This window comes from Furipterus horrens, unplaced genomic scaffold (genome assembly GCF_987537825.1).
Source record: "Furipterus horrens unplaced genomic scaffold, mFurHor1.1.pri manual_scaffold_11, whole genome shotgun sequence".
Lineage (NCBI taxonomy): Eukaryota > Metazoa > Chordata > Mammalia > Chiroptera > Furipteridae > Furipterus > Furipterus horrens.
The window spans coordinates 5521271-5539487 of NW_028327181.1; the positions used below are offsets into that span (position 1 = coordinate 5521271).

General features: G+C 57.0%; 1 protein-coding gene across 1 annotated transcript in view; it reads left to right on the top strand.

Annotated features, from left to right (window-relative positions):
• DTX1 (deltex E3 ubiquitin ligase 1) overlaps positions 1 to 17619 on the top strand; it is a 32153-nt gene extending 14534 nt beyond the window's left edge. Inside the window, exons 2-9 of the mRNA XM_090292423.1 lie at positions 2298 to 2967; positions 13774 to 13835; positions 14128 to 14289; positions 14554 to 14615; positions 15101 to 15259; positions 15354 to 15515; positions 15612 to 15701; positions 16377 to 17619. Of these exons, the coding sequence (XP_090148549.1) occupies positions 2298 to 2967; positions 13774 to 13835; positions 14128 to 14289; positions 14554 to 14615; positions 15101 to 15259; positions 15354 to 15515; positions 15612 to 15701; positions 16377 to 16601 (1592 nt within the window). The 3' untranslated portion in view covers positions 16602 to 17619. The remainder of the gene's footprint in view (positions 1 to 2297; positions 2968 to 13773; positions 13836 to 14127; positions 14290 to 14553; positions 14616 to 15100; positions 15260 to 15353; positions 15516 to 15611; positions 15702 to 16376) is intronic.
• Positions 17620 to 18217: the final 598 nt, after the last annotated feature.

An 18217-nucleotide genomic window follows, 5' to 3' on the forward strand; every position in this document is an offset into this window, starting at 1 on the left:
TCTGGGAAGGTCTTTCTAAAGAGGTGACATTTGAACAGAGACCTGAAAGAAAGGGGGGGGGGGACTATGGGAACATCTAGGTATGGCTAGGTCATACTCCAGGTGAGGGGACAGCAAATGCAAAGGCCCTGAGGCTGGACAGCACTTGAGATGTTTGAGAAACAGCCAGGAAGCTGGGGTAGCTGGAGCGGAGTGGAGTGAGAGGGGGACTTTATAGGCAATGTGGGGCTTTGTGGGTCGTGGCCAGGACTCTGGCTTTTACTCCAAGTGAGGGGGAACCATGGGGGGATTTGGGGCGGAAGAAGGATGGGATCTGACTTGCACTGACCTGGATCCCTCTGGCTGCCACATGGGGACCGGACTGCAGAGGGCAAGGACAGAAGCGGAGAGAAGCCAGGGGTCTGCTGCGCAGTCCAGGCGGAGGACATGCAGTGGCTTGGCCCAGGTGGAATCGGTGCAGCAGGGAGAGGAAGTGGGCAGAGGTGGAATGTCTTTGAAGCTACAAGTGACTAGATGGACTGATAGACTAGACATGGGGTGTGAGGGAAGAAGCAAAGTCCAATTGGGGGGCGGGGAGGGGGCCAGGCCCAAGCAACTAGAAGGGCAGAGCTTAAGGAAGACTCCAGGAGGAGCAGGGCTGGGGCTGGGGGAGAGCAGTGGTGTACTTGGGCAGAACTAATTTTGAGGTGCCTATTGCACCTCCACGGGAAGGTGCTACAGAGGCAGCTGGACCCGCGAGTCTGGCTTCCACTGAGGAGGATGGGACTGCAAAGGACAAATCTTGGAATCATCAGAGACAAGATTGCATGTGTCTTGATGGCTCCTTTCATCAGCCCCACAAGGAAGGTCTGCTTGTGCCCATTTTAGCGATGAGAAAAGTGACGCTCAGAGACGCTGAGTCACCTGACCACGGTCACAGAGCTGGAAAGTCAGGTGGTCAGGACTTGCAATGAGGTCTGCCTGCCTCCCAGCCCTGTGCTCTGTGGCTAGTCTCTCCGAATCCAGCAGGGTGAGGAGCGGGTGAGTCCCGAATTAGCATCACCAAGACTGGGGGGCACTTAAGGGACTTCCCCACAGCTGAGGAGCAGTCACATGTGCCGTTTTCCTGCAGGTGTGCCAAATGAACCCAGCGAAAGAGTCTTTCCGCACCAGCCCCAGGCACAGAGCAGGCTGAAGGCTCTGGGAAGTCCCGCAGCCTGGACGTTGGGTCATCTCTGCCTCACCCAGTGTCCCGTGGAGCCCAGTCTCGGGGGCGGGCGACCACGTAGAGCTCTGGGAGTCGTGAAGCAAGTGGCTGGCCGCAAAGCCTCAGTGCCCTCATTTTATAAATGGGGGCGTGAATACCCAGCTGGCTGGGTTATCATGGGGTTATTATGTTCTTTTCAAATGAGCACTCAGCATGGAGTCCTCCAAAGAGCAGAGAGCGAGCAAATGTTTGTGAGAGGAAGGCGCAAACGAACAAAAAAAACCAAACAAGTGGACCAGAGCCCGGGCCGGCGCAGGGCTAACCAAAGGGCATGAGAACTGAGTCCAGGACGAGTCTGTGTGTGAACTAAGGAATCCATCCCTGTACTCAGCAAACATCTCTGGAGCGCAGACTGTGTGTAGGCCCTGGGGATAGAGCAGTGACTAAAGCAGAGTCCCTGCTTCGCGGCGGTGACATTCTAGTGAGAGACAACAGAAAACGAGATCAGCAGGTAAAGCAGAAAGTCTACCAGATGGAGAAAGCGAAGGAGGAAGGAGAGAGAAGGGAAACGCGGATGGGGGCGCACATGGGACAACAGGGTGGTCTGAAATGAATGGGGTGACGCCGCCGGGGTGAAGGAGCGTGAGCACGAGAGAGACGTGCAGGCGGGAAGGACCGTGCGGGGCTCTCGTTCGCGGATGACAGACTAATAAGAATTCCTGCGGGAAGGCGCTGAGGAACAGAGGGTGTGAACTAGGGCGTGAAGCAATGAATGAGCTAGTGAAAGGGTTGTGGGGTGAATGAATGAAGGGGTGCATGCCTGGAGCCCTGTCCCCACCCCAGGCGGTGACTCCGCTCCCCCGCCTTGCCTGAACAGCCCTCACACCCTCCTGCCCCGCCCCGGGGGCCCATGATGACCCCTCGTTCAGCGCCTGTCTTGACCCTGAGAGGTGGGGGAGCTGGCCCCTCCTGCCCTGGCCCCTGCCCCCACCATGTCTCGCTGTCTTGATGCCGCCTTTGTTGACCATCCAGGCCCCTCTGGGTGACGCGCCTGCCCCCTCCCCGCGTCCCCGCACCCCCCGGTTCTGACTCCTCCCCTTTGTGAGCCCAGGTACCATGCGGCCTGTGCGGCGCAACTTCTACGACCCGTCGTCGGCCCCGGGCAAGGGCATCGTGTGGGAGTGGGAGAACGACGGCGGCGCCTGGACGGCCTACGACATGGACATCTGCATCACCATCCAGAACGCCTACGAGAAGCAGCACCCGTGGCTCGACCTCTCCTCGCTGGGCTTCTGCTACCTCATCTACTTCAACAGCATGTCGCAGATGAACCGCCAGACGCGCCGGCGCCGCCGCCTGCGCCGCCGCCTGGACCTCGCCTACCCGCTCACCGTGGGCTCCATCCCCAAGTCGCAGTCGTGGCCCGTGGGCGCGAACTCCGGCCAGCCCTGCTCCTGCCAGCAGTGCCTGCTGGTCAACAGCACGCGCGCCGCCTCCAACGCCATCCTCGCCTCGCAGCGCCGCAAGGCGCCCGCAGCCGCCCCGCCGCCCCCTGGAGGGCCACCCGGAGCGCTTGCCGTGCGCCCCAGCGCCACCTTCGCTGGCGCTGCGCTCTGGGCCGCGCCCACCGCCGGCCCCACGGAACCAGCGCAGCCCTCCGGGGCGCCCCCACGGAGCCCGAGCGCCCCCAGCGGTGCGCCCACCCCGGGCCAGAACAACCTCAACAGGCCGGGACCCCAGCGTGCCACCAGCGTGAGCGCCCGTGCCTCCATCCCACCTGGGTAAGACGGGCCCCTGGCACGGGGGTGGCTGCCCGACAGGGCTAGGAGCAAAGAATTACAATCGTAACAATGATCATAAGCAATATCTAGCACCTATTAAGCATTCACTTTATGTCAGGCCCTAACGGAGCACCTTAATGTGTTCCCACTCGTTTATCTCCGTGCAGGAGCACCGTGTCAGGCAGGTGCCGCCATCATCCCCAATTGATGAAGACACCCATGGGGGAAGGTTCACAACTTCCCAAGATCATACAGTTCACAAGTGGTGGGCCTGTATCTTGCTTCCTGCTCCAAATAATTCTATTGTGCCCAAATTACAGGTGGGGAGGCTGAGGCGGGGAGAGGGGGTACCTCCTGAGCGTCACCCAGGTGGAGAGCAGGAATTGAAACTCAGGCCTGCAGGGTTCCAGAGTCTATTGTGTTGTCTTCGGATTTTTTGAGGGTTTCCAGCCCCTGCCCCAGTCCAGGCCCATCTCATGTGGTGGCTTCAGCAAACACCAAGCAGTTGTCCAAAATATGTCCCCTGTACGCCATGCCTGAATTGTCACCACCACTTCAGGCTAAAACCGGGCTCCGGGGACTCCTGGGGTGACCTGAGATAGTGGCAGGAGACCGTGGTGGGTAAGAAGTCAGGCACACAAGAGCTGGCTTCTTGGCTCTTGTTTTAACCAGCGCAGCCCTTTTTGGAATCTCTTGAATGAACTGGCAAGATTTCCCAGTGGGAGTTCACTGAGGAAGGGAACCCGGGGCCACCAAGACTGGAACTCCCCGAGTTAAGGCATCGAAGCCCCAGGATGGGGACCCCATGAGCTCTCAGCTGCTTTTCTGGACTCAGCCAGTTTCAGCCAGGGACCAGGCCTTGAGGGAATGGGAATGAGACAGAGGAGCAAAGACTCTGACCTTGGGACAGCCCAGAGGGATAAGACCAGGTGGAGTGTTCAGATCATGATGCCCAAGAGGAGCTGCCAGCTTTGCTTGTATCACCGTGGCCTGGCCCCTGGGGGGACTGAGCGTGAGGGCCCGAGATGCCCTTGGAGGACACCTCCTGCTGGCCTCCCCTTCCACTAAGGGAAACTGAGGCCTTGGGAAGGGAAGGGACCCTAAAACAGGGTGCCTCCTTTCCCTCTGAGAGTCTCCTTTGGTTCACATCCCCTCTTGGCCACTTCTGAGCTGTGAGGTCTGGGGCAAGTCCCTCCCCTTCATGGAGCCTCAGTTTTATCATCTGTCAAATGGGAGCAGGACTCCGCATCCCGTGGAGCCACTGTGTACCTGAACATAGCAGCGACGCGTCGCAATAGCCCAGCAGCGGCAGTTAAGACTATTTTTGTTATCCAGGAGGAAGGTTGGTGTGGGGGGCAGGGCTGTAACTTTCCACGGGAAGATCAGCAGCGGCCACCTGCCTACCCCACCCTTCCCTTCTCCCCCAGGTCACTCCTCTCGGGCCGGCCCAGTGCCAACAGAGAGGAGACCTCAGGGGGTCAGGGAGGGCCTCACCGGCCTGGGGACCCAGGCGCTGGCATGGTCATTATGGCTCTTGGTATACAGCCACCTGGCTCCGGCTCCCTGGTAAGAGGGAGGGATGCAGGGCCCCAGAATGACGAGAAGTGTGGGACAACTAACTGGATGGGCGTGGGAGGGGCAGAACCGCAGAAGTTCCAGCGACTTCTGCAGCTGGAATCTGGGAACCTTCTCTTTGGGGCTGTATTGCGGTCACCTTCTGTGGGTGATGAAATCAGGAGGTCGTAACCAGAATGTTCTTGGAATGGAGTGGAAGAGTATAGAGTAGAAAATGCTGGTCTGTATCATACATGGTACTGGCGAGACTTGTTCCGTGACCTTTTGCCTCATTTCTGCGTGTTCAGTGGGTTGCTGGGTGAAATGAATTTCTTAGTCACTGGTGAAATGTGTGAAAGCTACTTGGCTTTTATTGCTAAACATTAATCCCCCAAATATGTACTGTGGGTGCGGCTTCACAGAGCAATCAGGATAGATGGGGCCCAGACACAGAACAAGCGGACGAGTAAATGAACACGGTCACTGGAGAGGCAGTGGGACAGGGCGGTGTGGCCAAGAGGGAATGGCGTGGTCAGGGCAGACCCCTCTGAGGAGGGAGTCGGATCTGGAGAAAGGCCGTCCCAGGCAGAGGGAACTGTGTGCACAGCTTCAGTGGCAGGACATGGCACGTTCAGGGAAGGGCTCGAGGGGTGAGGAGGGCTGGCACAGGACAAGGGCACCCAGGCAGGGGCACTGGACATGCCAAGGGTGGAGGTGGGAGCGAACCCAGCAGGCTCCGGATGCCCCACGGGGGTGGAGGTTCCCTGCTGGGACAGTAGGAGCTGAGATTTTTCCCAAATGGAACTGCAGAGCCAGATTGTGGGGTGTTGGGGAACTTGGTGCTGCTGGCAGTGGGGAGCTATAGAGTATGCTTGAGCTCAGGAGGGCGGTGGGGAGAAGGAAGATGACTCCCTGGGGGTGCTAGTCATTAAGCAGGTCCCCTGTGACATGCCAGAACTCCATTCTCCCCAGCCGTGTGCCCCACCCCGCCCCCCATCTATATCTTTCTGTTCCTCCTCCCCTGGGAGCTGTTTCTGACCTTCTCAGACCCCAGACGTTGTCCTGGAAAAGGGCAATAGGGACCGACAAAGGCTCCCTCATCTTTCCCGCACCATGCAGACCCAACCCAGTGTCACCTCTGTCCCTCTAACCGACCCTCTGCAGCCAGAGAAGCCTGTCTTGAGGTCCCCCAACCCTGATCTCCAAGGAACGCCTGCTATAAAGACCCCTGGCTCAGAGAGGGCGTGGGCGCAGGACCCACGAAGTCTGCCACCGAGGGAGCGGAATGGGAGGAAGGCAGGATGGGGCTGGCAGACCCTGGTTCCTTCCAGCTGAAGCTTCCCGTTGCCAAGGCAATGGAGGCCCAGGTGCCGGGGATAGGGATGGAGTCTCTGAGCAGCCGGGCAGCCAGGCCCCTCGCCCCCAGCCTGGTGCCTAACACCCCCAAGAGCCCTCACGGCCCCTCCCACAGTGTCCACCTCTGTGTGCACGGTGTCTAGATTTCCTCTCTATGAAGGACACCAGTCCTGCGGGTTAGGGCCCGCCCCAGTGACCTCATTGGAATCACTTCTGCAAAGACCCTGGCTCCGAGGCGTCTAGGGACTGGGCGTCAGGAATTCAACAAGAGGCGCTCTGGAGAACAGTCTCTGTAGCTTCTCTCACAGCTGAGTCTTGGTCCCTCCCAGCCTGTGTCTCTCCGCGTCTCCCTGTCCCTGTCTCTGTCTCTGTCTGTGGCTCCTTCCCTCCCAACTTTCCCTTCTCAGCAGCCTCTCCCTGCCTCTGCTCCCTCCCTCTCTCCGACACAGGACTCCAACAGAGCCGGAGTCCAGTCCTACCTCGGTCCTTTCCTGGCTGGGTTGACCTCAAGTGAACAGCGTCCCCTCCCTGGCCTCAGTTTCACCATCTGCCAAATGGAGTGAAAACTGCCCCTACCACCAGGGGCATTTAAATTGGCTGCGCACGAGCAGCGTGGAAGGGAGGAGTGGACTCTTCAGAGAGCTCAGACTCCGTTCTCACATCCCAGCCTCATCTCTGCCCTGGCTGGGCAACAGCATGGAGGCCCAGAGAGGGCCACTGACTTGCCCAAGGCCACACAGCCAGTGGAGGCCGTGCGTCTCCATGGCCAGGGGTTTTTTCCACTGGACCCTGTGACAGGGCGGGGAGCCAGCTGGCAGCTTGGGCCCGGGGGACACGCAGGGGTGGGGAAGATCCGCCCTGTCTCCTGAGAGGGTAACATCCAACACTTTGGAACACAGCTGTGGGGCAGACTCAGAGTTTCCATCCCACGTGGTGGCGGGGCGGGGCAGGGGGCAGCCTCGGCCCGTTTCCCTGGACTGAGCACGCACTCTCTCGTTCCAGGCTCCATTCTGTGGCTTTGACATACATCACCTCTCTTAATTCCCACAGAAACCGAAGGGGGCAGATCCTGCTATCCCCATTTTTCATGTGAGGAAACTGAGGCTCCCAAAGTCTGGCACTTGCTCAGGGTCACGCAATTAGGACTCTGATCCAAAGTTCCCCCATCAGCCAGGGTATTGGGGTGCCCCATCCCAGAGCCACCCCCCAGTCCTAATTGCACAGGTTTCAGGGACCCTGGAGGAGAGGGTGGGCTTGCAGAGACTGAGCTTGGGCCCTGCTGTGTGACCTCAGCTGAGCTCAATGCCCTCTGTGGTCCTCCCTCACCTTTTACACCTGTGAAGTGGGGCTGGCAAAACAGGCAATTGTCCAGCTTGAGGCCAGATGTCCAAGTGGCTGCATTTTCAAGTCTGCGCCCTTTACATCCAACTCATAGCAGTGGGAGAAGGGTGCTTCCCTCCCCCACCCTAGCGGACGTGTACAACATCACCAACCTCGTCACGCCGAGGAGGTGCCATGTGAGCTTTCATACCTCTGGTTCTTAGCAAGCCTCAGAACCTCTTCCTGCCCGCTGGGCACCAGTGGGCCCTTCTTTTGTCAATTACTTGTTTCTTTCTTTTGCTTGTCCTTCTCTTCGGCTGTTTGTTGCTTCCTCATTGATCTGCAAGCGCTCCTTCTGCATGAAGGGTGTTGACGCTTTATCTGTCACCTTTTTCCCAGTTTGCTATTTTTTTTTTTTTTACCTTCTTTCTACCCGGTGTTTATCCGTTTCTTAATTAATTAAGCCATATATGCCATGCAACTCCTGTGTACCAGGTGCTCTTCGGAGTCCTGGAGGTAGAATATTGAACAAAACAGACCACCTTTGCCCGCCTGGAGATCCCATTGTAGTGAGAGATAAACAATAAACAAAATAAATTCTAGAATGTGGGAGAGAGTAGTAACTGCTACAGAGTGAAAAAGAAGGGATGCAATTTTAAAGGAAGAGGTCAGAAAAGGCCACACTGAGAAAGTAATATTTGAACAAAGGCTGAAGGAGGTTCCGCAGCCATCCACTCACGGAACCGGGGTGAGAGTTCCAGACAGAGGGAACAGCTCGGGCCAAGGCCCTGAGGCAGGAGCGCAGCTGGTACCTTTGAGGAGACCAGTGTGGCCGGAGAAGCTGCAGGAGCTGAGCAGTGGGAGAGGAGGTCCGCCATGAAATGGGGCCAGTCCTCTGGGGCCCTGAGGGCTGTGTCAAGCAAGGACTTCGGCTTTTACTTGTGCGTGAGATGGGAACCAGGGGAGTTGTGCGCTGGAGAGAGACTGGTGTGAAACTTTGTTGTAATAGGGTCATCCTGGATATTGAGAATAGCCTGCAGGTGAGGCTCACGGAGGAGGCAGGAGCCTGGTTGGGAAAGGTGGGCTTTGATGTGGTGGGTGTGTTTGAGTGTTTTCCTTTTTCTTTTTTAAAAAAATTTCTAGCAGTGATTTTACGTTTTTACTTAAAAGAGTCCACATTCTGTTTCTGCAGTTCTTTAATAGGTATTACATCTAGATGCTCCAAAAAAAAAGGTACTAAAAAGCGCCACATGAAAAGTCTCGCCCTCCCTGTGTCCCCGCCTGGCCTCTGGCCTGCCCACCCTCCCCCTTTTCCTGGCTTCACTGGCGTGCAGCGGCTGTGACTCTGCCTCGCTGTAGCTTCCCCACCGCCTCATCACAAGGTCAAACCGAACATCCCCACCCCACACCACAGACCTGAAGCACTTCCTGCCCCACTCCCTGGGAGGCCAAACCACACACTCCTGTCTGCACACCAGGGCCGTGGGAACCGCCAGCCCAGGCCTCCCTTCCCCTCCCCTCCCCTCCCGTGCTAGGCTCCCCCCGCAGAGCGCTGCCCTGGGCACACAGGGGGAGACCAAGAGGGTAGGGGAGACTGATGCTGAGCCCCTAGGCCTCTGGGCAAATCTGACCCCAACTGGCAAACCACACCTCAAAATGTCTCCCTAGGGAACTTCGTATCCTTTCATCCCCAGAAGGATAGGGGCCAAGCTGAGAGGCCCTATTTGACAGAGGGGGAGCGGGGGCCCACAGAAGCTCCACAGCTTGTCCAGGCAGATTGGGGTGTTCGAGGAAAGGGTACGTGAGCAAGGCCTCCAGACAGCTGCCATTGCTGGCTTGTGAGTTTTTCCGGGTCCAAACAAGATAAACACAGCCCCTTGGGAATTAAAAGGAGGAGTAGATATGAATTTGCTTGAGGTAGATGGGAAAAGGCTTCCTGAAGACAGTGACCTCTGAACCTGTCTTAAGAGGGCATCTGTGAAATGTCTGGGTCCCCCAAACCCATAGAACTCCTGCCTTGAACTGGATGGGGAGCATTTCTGGGAATTTCTTAGAGAAGTTTCCTTGGGCTGTTCCCACAGGATCCCATGTAGCGAGTTCATTGGGAATGAATGTTGGCAGAAAACCCCCAGGGACCAGCAGCTGCAGAGGGTGTTTCTCTGGGGCTCCTGCTCAAGGTTCACTTCAAATGTGTGCAAAGAATGCATGGGGACAGTATGTCTGAGCACGTGCACATGAGTCCTCTGCTAGGGACCTCCACACAAATCTGCTTCCTGCATTCATTCACACAACAAGTGTTTGCTGAGCATCTACTATGTGCTAGATACCAGTGTCAACACTGGGTGATCAGGAGGAGAAAAGATGAGGTGGCATTGCAGCAGAGACCTAAGTGAGCCATTCAGCATCTTGTGGGGGGAGCATTTGGGGCAGAAGGCACAGCAAATACAAAGGCTTTGAAAGAGGACCATGCTCAGCACATTAGAGCGGCAGCAGGTGTGTCTGGAGTAGAGTGAGGGAGGAGATGAGGTCACAGAGGTAGGGAGGGCCTGGTCATGCCAAAGACTTTATGATATCAGGTCATGATTAGTGCTATGACCAAAAAGAAAAAAAAAATGTTAAGGGCAAAGACAGAGGTGTCTCTAGAGTAAAGTAGTAGGGAAGGTCTCTGACAGGAGACATTGGGACAGAAGCCCGTGTTAAGCGAGGGAGGCAAGGCATGAGGATATCTGGGGAAGAGCATACTGGGAGAGGGGTCAGCAGGTGCAAAGGCCCTGGGGTGGGAGTGTGCCTGGCATGTATGAAGGACAGCAGGGATGAGGGTGAGCATGGGGGAAATAAAGTTCCATGGGTAGGTATTAGCTACATTATGGAGTGTAAGGGGGTTGGAGCTACCCTGGGCAAGGTAGGAGCCATGCATAGGGAACTGAGGGCCGAGGGCCAACAGGATCTGATGGGGGGGGGGTGGTGGGAAAGGCAGCGGGAAGACCAGCTTGGTAGCGGGACCCATCTCTGCCCTGGGGTGGTCAGGCCTGGCTTCTGGTCAGAGCAGATTTCAAGGGGGCTTGAAGGATTTTTTTTTTTTTTTTTTTTTTTTGACCCTTTGCCAGGCTGGGCCCCGAGAGGGTGGAGCAGAGAGAGAAGGCCGGCCTCCCTTCCGGGAGACCTGCGGGCAGCAGTCTTGTGTCCAGGGCAGGAGGATGTTCTCACTGAGGAAACAGCGCATCCCACATCAAAAGCGGGCCCAGGTGGTTCCCACGCTCTGGCGTCGTGGGAACACTGCTACCCTGGGTTCTCGCACGGGGCCTGCAGATTGAGGGGGGCTGGGAGCCGCCTTGGGACTGTCCCCCAGTCTACTGTTAGGTAAATAAAAAAGAGCCACACTGTCACGCCCCACTCACCACCCAGGAGCAAGACTGACTTGCAACCCAGTGCTCTGTAGTTTTTAAGGGATGCCAGAAATCGTAGGGCATCTGAGACCTACAGCCTCACCCCTTGGGGCTCCTCCTCCCCACCCTGCTGCCCAGCTCCCAAGCCAAAGGCTCAGCAAGACCAGGGTCATGAGCTGGACCAGACTTTGGGCATTCAGCAGACCTGGGCTAGCACACTGTCACTAATGGGTAGAGGCTGCCTAAAGCCCTGGGCTGAAGATTCTGCTCAGCTTGAGAGTGTGCTGGGATCTATTAGTGATGTCTGCCACAGGCAGGAGACGAGATGAGGGGATACACATGCTAAGTAGTTATCTTTCCACCCATTTTACAGAGAGCCCTGGAGAGAAGGAGGGATGTTTTCTCATGAGACAAAAGGGAAGGAAGGGGGCAGGGAGACCTAGATATGTTGACAGTGTGACTCCAATAGAAGCATTTAGAAGGACAGGGCAGGGAAGAGAAGCCTGAGGGTACACGATTCTCTGCTTTCCTATAAGATTATGGGGAGAGAGAAGATTAGGGTGGTGACATCCCCAAGGAGGTCCTGGTGGGTTACAGCAGACCCTGACACGGCTCAGAGGGACACTCAGTCCCACCTCTCAGGTTCCGGCAGGCTGCGGGAAGGACAGAATTAAGACCTCCTCCCTTACCCCTGCACCAAACTGAGCTTTGCATGTTTTAATTCATCAAACCCTCACAAGACTTTGTCCCCATTACAAATGGGGAAACTGAGGCACAACACCCTTCTCCCCACACACATACCTCAACTGACCAGGCCCTGGGGCCCCATGGTGCCGGCCCTCCCATTGCATTTCCCTCAGGAGCTGTGTTCTGTGACTCCAGGTCACTAAACTGTTTAGGGACCCTTAGAGGGGTCTGGGAAGAGTGCCTTGGCTGACCGTGATTAAGCCCGTGCGCCGAGCAGTCAGAATGGAGGAGCTGTGTGCAGTGCGTGTATGTGCGTTACTGTGCGTGTGATTCCGTGTAAAGTATGGGCCTCCAGGCTGAGCATCTGTGTGTCATGGTGGGTGACTGTGGGCCATGGTGTGCCTGCTCATGTCCCCACATGCAGGTGGCAGGGGCCCCTTGCAGGCTGCGCAGTGCTGGGTGCTTGTGAGGTCTCGAGGTGCATTGCCCCTGAGTTTGCCGTCTGTTTTTCCCCAGTGATGCGTGTTTGGGAGGTGGGCTAGCTGGAGGTGGACCACTCTGCATGAGCTGGCATCTCTCGTTCCACCACGTGTGTATCTCTCATGTGCGGTGTGTTCCCTGGAGGGTATGTGTATGTGTTTCTGTGGTGCTTTTCATGCAGAAGTGTGTGTGTGTGTGTGTCTGTGCCTGAATCTGTATATGTTCACGGGGTGTGTTCCTTGATGTTGTTTGCATGTATCTTTATATGTATATGTGCATGTTATGTATTCCTTGGTACATGTGTTTGTGTGCAAACATGTATGGCATATTCCCCAAGTATATGTGTGCCTGTGTCTGTATCTGTGTGTGGGGAGGGTGCTCCGTGGAGAGTGTGTTTTTGTGTGCCCAGGTGTGTACATGTGGCGGAGGCATGTTCTCAGGGGGGGCGTGCCTATTTGTGCAATGTTCTCCATGAATGTGTATATCTGTATATGTGTGCATGTATATATAGCACACGTTCCCCGTGTGTGTGTGTGTATGTGTGTGTGTGTGTATTTCTGGACCCACTGCAGCTGCACGCAAGCCTGCCAGGTGTACTGTTTGCTTGAAGCCAGCGCCTGGTGCTGACCGTGCCTGCCAGGGGCAGGTGACAGGGCAGTCCTTAGCAGGCAGGCTACAGGGGCTGCAGCAGCTTCTTCCCCAGCTGTCACTGCCCCGACTCTTTCCTGTACCCCTTCCTGGCACAGGCCCCTCAGGCTGCCCCCTGGCTTTCAGAACACACCTCTTTATAAGAACGTATCCACCCAGGGACCATGCCTATCAAGAGCCAAGCACTGAGGTCCCGAAGACTCAGGCAGGCACACGGTGCAGATCCCAGCAGGCTTTCTCATGCAGCTGTCCCAACAACCTTATGGGTGAGGTAGATAAAGAAACTGAGAGTCACAGAGGTTAGGTGACTTGCCCCAGCTTGTCAGTGCTGCACATTTATGGGTTCCTCCCCCAGATGAGGAGAAGTCACACCATGGTTTAGTGGTCTGGGGTGCAGAGAGGTGAAACTACGCATCCAAGGTTACACAGGGACAGTGGTGATGGTGACAATGATGATTAATGCTACCAGGTCCTTATTAGTTACTGGGAATGGTGCTTGGCCCTTGCCGTATAGAATCTCACTGACTCTCCACAGGAACAGAAGGAAGGTGCCACATTATCCCATTTTATAGAGGAATCGGGCTTAGGAGAAATATAATGATGCTTATGAGAAGCACCAGCTGGCAGGTGGTTGAGCGGAGATATGAAAGCAGCCCTGGCTGGTTCCAAAAGTCAGAGCTCTTTTGAAGGAGGGCGAAGAGGAGAAGCAGACCACACTTTCCTACGGTCTCCTCACTTAAAGGGAGGACAGTGCCTTGGTCTCAGGAAGCGACATCAGTGGGTATTGCAGAGGTGAACAACAACAAAGTTCATCGTCACATGCCTTTGGGAAACCTGGGTTTGCCATCGCTAACTACATTTCCTTAGGCAGGACTGATCAGAGGCTTTAATGTGTTTATATATATTGTGAGTTTTCCGAGAGGGAGACTTTGCAGTATTCCCTAACTTATGGAGTTCCTGACTCCTTTCCCAGGACCTTTAACGGGGATTGGTGCTTCAGACAGCGAACTTGGAGAGAGGCTGGAATGGCTAAATCTCTAATAGTTGGGTTTCAGGAACAGTGGCCAGTGAGAAGGAGCCTTTGGAACCCACGTGCTCTCGCTAGGGAGGAGGCCAGCTGCGGAATGGGGGCAAGTCGGTACCAAGTCTAGGGGTTCATTCCATTATAACTGGGGTCCTGGTCACACCTTTCCTTATTATGGAAGGATGTCAGGGTAGGAATCGAGTTCCCTGGGGATCATTCTAGACATGTGGGACAGGCACAAAGGGGTCAGACTAGGCCCAGGAGCCAGAGCCAGAAGGCAAACCAGGGTCCTTTGATCCTCTATTGTAGGGGCTGGAATCCCAGCTGCAGCCTCTTCTCTTCTCCCCTCAGGGTCCCCGCGCTTCCCGTGAAGAACTTGAATGGTACCGGACCAGTCCACCCGGCCCTGGCAGGTGAGATCCAGCCCGGGACTCCAAAGAGGGGCGGAATGCACGAGGAGGCAGCCCCTGAATGAGCTGGTGGGGGGCACCCAGAGGAAATGCCCTTTCCCCTTGGGCCATGAAACCGGGGTGGGCTGGGCCCACAAAAGGCATTCCACTTGGCTTCAACCTGGGTTGGGGCTGAGTAGGGTGGGGCCCGGGGCAAGGACCCCAGGACCGGGGCACCGAGCAGGTGGGCGGGGTCTGCTGGGTGGGCGGGGCATGGAGGGCGCTCCGCCCCTGACTGCCCAGGCCACCCCCCCAGGAATGACCGGGATCCTGCTATGCGCCGCCGGGCTGCCCGTGTGCCTGACAAGGGCCCCCAAACCTATCCTGCACCCGCCGCCAGTCAGCAAGAGCGACGTCAAGCCCGTGCCCGGCGTGCCTGGGGTGTGCCGCAAGACCAAGAAGAAGCACCTCAAGAAGAGTACGCCCTCCGCACCCCACCCTGACCCCTGAACTGAACCCCACTCACCTATGACCACAGTTCCTCTGACCCCTCAGCTCCAATTCACTCTTGGGATTTACGATTTCACCTCCATCTCCTGATCCTCCTGATCTCAATTCCCATTTCCCTGACCCCGTCTGCCACCAACATTTAACCCCTGCCGACCCCACCTCTCTGACCCATGACTCCATCCGAGCTAAGGCCTCAAGGTCCCCTCAAGCCCACTCGCTCGTGTCCTTGCAGGTAAGAACCCTGAGGATGTGGTTCGAAGGTACATGCAGAAGGTGAAGAACCCACCTGATGAGGTGAGTCCGGGGGAGCTGCGCGGGGTGGGGGCAGGGGGGTGGCACGGCCTTGCCTGCAGGAATAGAGTCCTCTCCCACCCTCCTCTTCCTCCCTCCTCTCCCTCCCGCTTCCTCCCCTCTCCCCTGCCCGCAGTAGGAAGTTCTCGTGGTTCTGTGCGTTACAGTCTGTCCTCCCAGTCTGTGGGTTTGCCTTTCCTCTTTCTCTGCAATGTCTTTGGATAAACAGAGATGCTGAAGTTTAATAGAATCACAGGCATCAACCTTCCTGTGATCAGCAGTTTTTGTACCTTATTTTCACCCATATGTTTTTTTTTAAGTTTTGCTTTTGATAGCTCGTCCTTTAATCCCTCCGGAGAAGGGTGTGAGGGAGCCATAGATCTGAATTCCGTGTATAGAGGTGTCCTCTTCCTGTGACGAGCGGTTGCCCGAGGGGCGGCATCCTGCCCTCCCCGGTCCTCAGTCTCCCCACTGTGCCCTCCCTGCAGGACTGCACCATCTGCATGGAGCGGTTGGTCACGGCGTCGGGCTACGAGGGCGTGCTTCGGCACAAGGGTGTGCGGCCCGAGCTCGTGGGCCGCCTGGGCCGCTGCGGCCACATGTACCACCTGCTGTGCCTCGTGGCCATGTACTCCAATGGCAACAAGGTGGGCTGGTGGGGGCAGTGGGTGGGCAGCAGGCAAGGGAGCCCAGAGGGGCTGGGACACCTGGGGACCTCATCTCCAGCCTCCCCTGCCCCAGGATGGCAGCCTGCAGTGCCCCACCTGCAAGGCCATCTATGGGGAGAAGACGGGCACCCAGCCGCCTGGGAAGATGGAGTTCCACCTCATCCCCCACTCGCTGCCTGGCTTCGCTGACACCCAGACCATCCGCATTGTCTATGACATCCCCACAGGCATCCAGGTGAGCCCCCTCGCCCCCCTGACCCCAACGCCTTTGACCCCTTCAGAGGCCCCCCACACCTGTCTGTGGTTCAAGCCCCTGCTGCTCCTCCCACAGGGCCCTGAGCACCCCAACCCAGGCAAGAAGTTCACCGCAAGAGGCTTCCCACGCCACTGCTACCTGCCCAACAATGAGAAGGGCCGGAAGGTGGGTGCGGGGCCGCGGGCCGGGGCCACGGCCACAGTCGGCCCGGGCTTGTGGTGCCTGTTGTCCCCAGTCCCTGTCCTCACATCCCACACCAGCATTGACCACAGACATCCAGTGTGCATCTAGCCCTGCCGGGCACTGCCGAGGTCAAGGCCTTGACTCTGTTTTACGGATAAAGAAACAGAGCCCCAGAGAGAGCAAGTAACCTGCTCAAGTCACAGAGCTAATTAGTGGCAGAGCCTGGATTTGAACCCAAGCAGTCCAGGCTCTTCACCACTACATTGCAGATTTTGTCTGCTTTCACCTTTTGTTTTTCAAGAGAAGCTAGAAATTCTGATTTTCAAGTGAAATCTCCAAGTATTTAAATATTGCCACTGAAGTCACAAAGTGGCTATTTAATATAGCGTCAGGTCCAAACCAAACACAGCAGAGGCCATCGGTTTGAGACCCTTTCTTAACCCCAGGAGAAACAGGCCAATAAATTGGAGAGAGCTTTTTCCTAGGAGTCAGTCCAGGGACGGAAGTAGCCAAGCTGGGCAGCCACAGGGCAGCCTGCTGGGCTCAGTAAGGCCCAAAGGAGCCACAGTGTGGCAGGGAGGGGAGAGGAGGCTGGGCTGGAGGGGCTCAAGCACGGGCAGGGGCTCCTGTGACCCCGCCCCACCACCCGCCCTCCAGGTGTTGAGACTGCTCATCACCGCCTGGGAACGGAGACTCATCTTCACCATCGGCACATCTAACACCACCGGCGAGTCGGACACCGTGGTGTGGAACGAGATCCACCACAAGACTGAGTTTGGATCCAACCTCACAGGCCATGGCTACCCGGATGCTAGCTACCTAGACAACGTGCTGGCCGAGCTCACAGCCCAGGGTGTGTCCGAGGCCACGGCCAAGGCCTGAGGCCCCAGGCTGCCCACCTTCCCTCCTGCTTTGCCCCTTGTCTGGCACAGGCCTCCCTCCATCCACCAGGTGTGTCCTCCTGGTGGCCCAGGTTCAGGGCTAGGGAGGAGCCTGCAGAAGAAGCCGGAAGCATCCCGGGGATTTGGCTGGTGGCCCTGGAGAATGATGGGAAGACCGCAGGCCAGCCAGCTCCGACCCTGCGAGGGTCTCAGAGAGAGACCCAGAAACCACGGCAACCTCCCTACCAAAAAGACAGAGCCCACCCCACACACAAACACACGTGTCCTGTTGAACACATGCACGCACACCCACGTGCCTCTACTTACCCCCAATCTGGGGGGAAGAGACAGAAGACCCCTGTCACACTCCATGTGGATCCCATCTGTGTCTCTGTCACATCTGTACAGGCTTGTCTGCCAGCAGGAGGATTCGGGTCAAACACTTAGGGACCTGCTGGGGCTCCTAGGGGAGAAGGAGGCCCTTGGGAAGCTCCGCCAACCCCCATCTCTGCCCCCAGCTTATTGAACAGTTTTGCAAAGGGGCAGGCCACAGAGGGGGATACTAGAGGCATCATTTCGTGCTTTGTCTCATCCTCCTGGGACCCCGGCCTCCCCATCCCCTCCCATCCCCAGGCCTTACGTCTGTCTGTCCCACATAAAGGCCCTGTTCTCCGTTCCTCCCTGCCCCACCCCGTCCATCAAATCGCTCCCAACGTGAAGATCCAAAGGCCGGAGCTTCTGGCTTCCGGAGGGAGATGAGAGGGCCCAGCTTAGGCCAGCGGGCCTACACAGCAGACTGGAGAGCAAAGAGTCCATTTCTCTGGCTTGGAAGTGGGCAGTGGGGCGGCCGATGGTCTCGGCCAACCAGGGGCCTGTTGCCCAGGCAACGCACCAGCTCTGCCTCTGTTGATTGGCTGCCTCGGTGGACGTCAGCCAAGATTTAAAGGGACGCCTGTGATTGCTCTTTTGAAAACCTACCAGTCCCACTGTGGGTGGAGAAATAAATGGTCTTTCTCCTCCTCGCTTTGTCTTTTCCTGCTAAGGAAGGGGGGTGGCTCTGTTCTTGGGGACCTTTGGTTCACCTCATAAAGCACCTTGCAGCAAATGACCCCGGGACCATGGCCTCTTTAAGCCTTGGGCAGCTGGAGATGTAGGGTCCCCATGATTCCCTTGTCCTGGAGCAGGGGGTGTGGCGGTGGCAGAGGCAGACCCTCCTATTCCTAGTACCTTACAGGGCAGAGGTTCAAGTTCTGTTCTCCGGCCCGGGCACCAGGCAATGTACACCATGCTCCCTGGTACAATTGCCAGGAATGAGGAACTCGGGCTGGGAGCTGAGAGCCTCTGGGAAGATACGGGAGAAAGCTGGGAGACACTGTGATCAGCTCCTTGGGACTACAGCGCCCCAGCCTCTGCCCTTGGGGAGGAGGGCCGGGTTCTGTCTAGGGAGAGACAAGGACTCGGACCTGCAACAAGCTTCTGACCAGCCTTTGCAAAGTTCCAGAAAGCCCAGATGGCTGTTGCGGATGCTGCGGCTCCAAGCGACCCCTACTGGCCACCCATGGGATAGCGCTGCATCCTCGTCCACCTGCTCCTGAGCCAGGTAGGTCTCCTTTCTGT